Source organism: Mytilus galloprovincialis, chromosome 1 (genome assembly GCF_965363235.1).
Source record: "Mytilus galloprovincialis chromosome 1, xbMytGall1.hap1.1, whole genome shotgun sequence".
Taxonomy (NCBI): Eukaryota; Metazoa; Mollusca; class Bivalvia; order Mytilida; family Mytilidae; genus Mytilus; species Mytilus galloprovincialis.
In genome coordinates, this window is record NC_134838.1 from 56,972,420 (window position 1) to 56,978,419 (window position 6,000).

Consider the following 6,000-nt stretch of genomic DNA (forward strand, 5'->3'; position numbering starts at 1 on the left):
TCTACTACATGTAATTCAAAGTGCCATTGTATTCTACCCTTTAGGTCGAAATAAGTTGTATTCCCGTTCCCCTTTGGCTTTTTACTTTACTTCCCCCCCCCCTTTTTTCTCTGGTTATGTTGTTGGGTTTTCAGTTGTTGTTTTGTTTTTGTGTTGTTTTATTTTTGTGTTTGTTTTATTTTCTTGCATTGTTTAAATTTTTTTTGTTGTTGCACCCTTTACTTAACATACCTGAATTCCTACAATACTATTTTCTGATGAATATCAGCCACGATGAATAATTAAGAAAATTCACTATTGCATAAGTTATATTAAAAAGAAATCAAAGACGATTCTTTTAAAGACTAAGTATACACCAATCTTACTATTTTTAGTAAATCAGGGTGATGCATACAATCACCTCTAAGAAAAGTTCAGGATAGTCTTTATTCTGATTACCATGAAAAAATTCAATTGCCATAAATATACATGTGAATATGAAAGTTTTGTCTCTTTGTCAGAGTTTGATTTTACCCAAAATGACATCTATCTAGTTTTTATGTCCACGTCTATAAGATATCTCCCAATCTCAATAAATCATGTGTTGATGTTTTTCAGAATCCAAAATTTTGGATTCAATAATGTCATTATTTCCATACCCCATACTTCAAAACAGTACAGTAATTTATATTGGTTTTACCATTTTATCAAATAAATCTAGCTGACTATATATAGAAAGATTTTGTAGACGACCTAGTATTAACACTCTATAGCCTTACATTAAACTGTTTTGCTTTATTCAAATTGTCTGTTCTTGTTAGAACTATTCCTAAGTAGTTAAAATTCATCCTTTAGATAAAAATTAATTTTAAAGTTTTTGGAGTTCAGCATACAGAATGACAAAAAGTTTTAAAAATATGTCAAGTTCTTCAAGCTCTATTTTACTAGATATATTACAGTTTTTGCAAAAACGAATAAAGATCATTTAAAAATAATGAAAAAAGAAAAGACGATACATTTTCGCCTTGTCAAACATGGGAAAAAAATCAGACATAGAATTGTCACACGACTTCGTATCTTTACAATAACTACATACATCCATTCATATTATTAGATAACATTTTGTCCCACAGTGCATCTCGCTAAATCGTGTCAAACGCCTTTTCGAAATCGACGAATGCACAAACAAGCTTTTTTCTTTTTTTAACTTTAGAATTTCAAACAATGTATGAATTAAATTTTTTTTTTATCAATAATCCTTTCTAAAACCACATTGGTTTTCATTAAATTCTTCGGAAAGAAGATTAAGTTGCTCACATAACATTGCGGTAAAAAGTTCCCCATACAACTCAAATTGGTTATAGGTTACAAGGAAATTTGGGTCCAACTTGCTACCTATATTTTTGTAAACAGACTTAATGTAACCAATCAAGCAACTGCATTTCAGGAATATTACCAGTGCGAACGTTAAATAATTTCTCTTACAATGAATAAACCAGATGTCTGTCGTCGACTTGATAGTATATTTATTATACGATCATCCCCAAATGCTTTATAATTTTTCAGGTTTTTGATCCCCTTAAATTTTGTCTTTTGATATTCTTAAATTTGAATTTTTATTTAGCTATATCATTTGGGTTTATTAGAGTTGGAATGTTTGTATTTTCTGCATCCTTTTAACTTTGGGGTGGCGTTCAAGTTTTTTGGGGAAAAAAATCGAATAATTTGGTGATATGCATGTCGGGTTGGTCCCTCTTCTTTTGAGTTATTGGATCTCAATGCATTTACTTTTTTTGCCATTTTCTTTCTGTGTGCAATAATTGGGTTTATCTTAATTTAGTCTTTTTGTATTGCTTCGCCTAAGATTTCAAAATTTTGCGGTTTTGTTCTAAACTTGTTGATCTTAAATTTCCGTTTGAGTTTGAGATAGTTTCGGCGAGCAAATTTTCAATCATAGTCAAACCATTCTTTATCAAATTTTACAGGCTTGTTTTTAGATTTTTCGACCGTCTAGATTTTTTTCCCACCAAAAGTTGCCTAGCAGTGTTCAAAAATAAGTCTCACATGTTATTTACAATTAGGTTCATTCATTTTTCATATCATGGTATCTAGGTTTTACGTATGTTATGAATGAAAGAATGAATAGATTACAACAAGTTTTGAAATTAAAACTAAAATGTCATTTTCCATTACAAAAATAAGATAATTTTTGGGCGGAAGGTCCCACATCTAAACATATAAATGAAGCCTCTACGAGTTGCCATAATTACACATCAAATATAGTATTATAGTTTTGAAAGATTGTGTATACATAAAGATTCTACCACTGCATCGAGTGTCATACGATATAATATTTATCCACTCGAGACAGTTAAATTTTCCAATTAAAAACGCGAGGCTCGCTGTCGAGAGTGGATAAATATCGTATTACACGAGATGCAGTTGTAGAGTCTATTTCTCTAATGATTTTCAAACAATATGCAGGCGTATTCCTTCTTTTCGAATGATCTGAAAAAAGATGTGTTCTTTCTATGTGACGTCATCAGGCATGGTCGACTTTGTTCATGTCGTCACAATAGGAAATTCAGAGGAAATCAAGAAAATTCGACGTCATAATCGGATTTTAACCAATGAAGAACTGACATCAAGCAAACCACACGTTGATTTTAAAAATGTTTTTATACAATGGGTGCAGAAAGGGATAAATTGACGAAGAATTAGAGAAAAAAAATTTACATGACAAAATTAATATATATCACGTTTTTTAAAATAGATGAAGCCTTATAACTATTCATTAAATTTGTAATTTTCAGGAAATTCTGTTGCTGCATTTGACTATGTTGAACTGGAAAACGGTCCAACAGTGTGTGCAGACTGGAGAAGGAATAAAACATTAGAGGAAAGGCACTTGTATATGTTTCACAATCAAATATGTTGTGATGTTTCCCTAATAGTAGGAGAGAACACAAACACGACCGAGAGAATTGATGCCCACTCGTTTATATTAGCATCTGGAGGTTCAGTTTTTGAGAAAATTTTAACTGAAGTTACGCAGCAGAATACCACCATCAACATTCCTGATATCAAGCCAAAAATTTTCAGAATTGTTCTTGAGTAAGTAAGTGAAGAATTGAAAGGAACACATTTTCGCTATCCTTTATCACGATTGAAAGTATAATTTAAATTCAATGTTTACCTTGGTTTCAAAGCTATCAAATAATAAGTAGGACATAGACGTAACATATATATGTAGTAATGTAGAGGAAAACGATTTCAAAGGTGCGCTTTGTGATACATGTAGAAATACATGTATTCAAATATTACTAGTATTCAAACCCCAGAGCTTAGTGCAGATTTTTTTGTTGTTGTTGTTGATCAAAATATTCAATTTTCTATATTTATAATCCATATCTATCACTTCTGTCAATGTCTCACCTAGCTTCGAGTCTTTTAAACGACTCAGAGAAAACCACAAATTTAACCATCCATACTTCGAAACACAGAGGCAACTAACTCGACGCCATTTTCTGCTATATAAATAATAAAATTCCCAACCGATTTTTTCTTGAAAACGTGCCTTCCTTGTAAGTCAGATCGCAGACGTGGTTTATATTTATCAAATTGGTATTGTTCGTAACCATTTTAGTCAAATAAAAAGATTTTAACTATGTTGAATACTTTTAAATTTACGTGCCCGGAAGTTTACTGTTTTTCCCGAACTGAAATTTTTTTCCGGCCATTTTCGGAACATCTCCCCCGTGAGTGGTATCTTTTTCGCAAATACCACTCCATAACATGATTTATATGTTCATTGTTTCTTCATAGGCATATCAAAAATACAATCGTTCTTTAATTGATTTTTTTTCACGGGAGTTTTTATGATTATAGTACAGTTTACATGTTTAGGGTTTTGGATTATTGCAACCCTGACTGATATTTGGTTATTATCACAGATGACGAATAGCACGAATGATTACATTACAGATCAAATTTACTTGTATAATACCGAATTTAGGCTGTTAAAAAAATGCTAGCATTCCAATTTTCAATAACAGTTACAGCAAATACATTATCAAAATAACTGATAACAAAAAAACTAAAAGCCCAATAACAGCTAACAAAGAATAAGACAATAACAGCTAACAGCAAATATATTTTCAAAATAACAGATAACAAAGAATTAAAATGCCTCATAACAGCATAACAGCTAAACCCCTTGCCCCCTCTTCTTCTTGTATGAAGAAGTACATTTAACCAATAATAATTTTCAGACATCGATGTCCAAAGGTTTGAATGTTTAATTATGATTATTTCCAGTTAAATAGTTCAAATGTGATATAGCCTTAGATTTATGCTTTAAAAACGTTATCCAACTGAACTTCCAGTTTTCTACAGAAGCATAGTATGCAGCAAAAACTAGTAATGTTATCTTGTGAAAAATTTAAGTGAATGCATGGTTTTTCTTTTTAATTTCAGGTATTTGTATTCAGAGAAAGCTGAAATCGCACCAAATACCATATCTGCTGTTCTGAATGCGGCAAAGAAGTTCAAAATTTATAAACTAATTGATGAATGCTTTAGTTTATTACAAGGTTATATAAACGACGATTCCGTTTGTGCTTTGTTAGAACAAGCTGTTCGGTTTCAAAACGAGAGATTGATGGGGAAATGTTTACGTTATATTGACAAAGAAACGGCTTCTGTTATAAAAACCAAAAGTTTCAAGCAGGTATCATTAGAAAATATTCTAAAAATAGTCTCACGGGACTCGCTTATAATCAGAGAAGATGATTTATTTGATGAATTACTTGAATGGGCATATGCAAAGTGTCAGACGCTATCTCAACCAAAAACTCCACAAAATGCTAGGAAAATGTTAGGAGAAGCGTTTTATTACATCAGGTTTCCAATGATGAATCCTCAAAACTTTACCAACAAAATCGCAAATATTTCTATGTTAACAGATTCTGAAAAAATCGATTTATTTAGATATTTTTATGGATCAGAGAAACCTAACCTACCATTTTTAGATCGACCTCGCCAATGGAACAAGCGAGCTTCTGGGATTTTGTTCAACAAACCTCACCCAGATATTTTTACCCAAGGAAATTTTGGAAGTAACATGTTTTGACACTTTCGTAATGTTATAAATGTTGTAATAAACTTATGTAACACATTGTTTATATAGATTATGTTTTGTGTGTTTTTTTTTTATGTTATAAAGTTTATTGAAATGGTGCACGATTTTATTCTAAAGGAGTTGATGGAATCAGAGACATATATAATACATTGTATTATATGTCTCTGATGGAATACATATAAGATAAGATACGATAAAATATTTTTATTTCAATTAAAGGGCTCATAGGTGAGCCCCGATTTGAGAAAAAGCCTCTCGTTGTGGTTTTTAATGCACCTATCTAACACACAGCTAATTTTGGTATCAATTGAAAGAAAAACTTCTAGAGCATACGATTTGGGTGGTCGTCAAAGTTCCCTATGATCACGTTTCTTGCAAATCTCACGAGAACACAGACATGTCGAAACAATTTGGATTATACGGTGACATTTAACATTGATTAAATCGGCATTGTTGTAAATATCTTATTCATTTCTATCTCAGATAGCTTTGCCTACATTCTAAAAAGACATTAAATCCCCCCCAAAAAAGAAGATTTTATGAAAAATTAGTTAATTTAGAGGCATCTGTCAGACCAACCCTAAAATTAAAAAAAAAATACCATCATTTTTAAGATTGTCAGTATCAATGACTTATTAAAACTCTCATATGTTTTGTTTTTAGAAATTCCATATACCTTGAAAAGATTGCGACACACATTGAAGTTATTATACAGCGTTGCCAATTTATGGGCATGCGACCGCGCTTCATTGGAGCTGGCGCACATTTCAATGATGGATAATAAATGTTTGACGACTTCTCTAGAATCTGCATTATTAAACGGTATTCCGGATCTGTATCGTGTTTATCACAGACGTTCAAAATTAATATAAATTGAGTAT

The 6,000-nt window shown here is 31.4% G+C and overlaps 1 protein-coding gene across 1 annotated transcript in view; it reads left to right on the forward strand.

The window, feature by feature from the left end:
- LOC143082804 (BTB/POZ domain-containing protein 2-like) overlaps positions 1 to 5,217 on the forward strand; it is a 45,124-nt gene extending 39,907 nt beyond the window's left edge. Inside the window, exons 2-3 of the mRNA XM_076258700.1 lie at positions 2,793 to 3,093; positions 4,456 to 5,217. Coding sequence (XP_076114815.1) covers positions 2,793 to 3,093; positions 4,456 to 5,110 — 956 coding nt within the window. The 3' untranslated portion in view covers positions 5,111 to 5,217. The remainder of the gene's footprint in view (positions 1 to 2,792; positions 3,094 to 4,455) is intronic.
- The last annotated feature ends 783 nt before the right edge of the window (positions 5,218 to 6,000 follow it).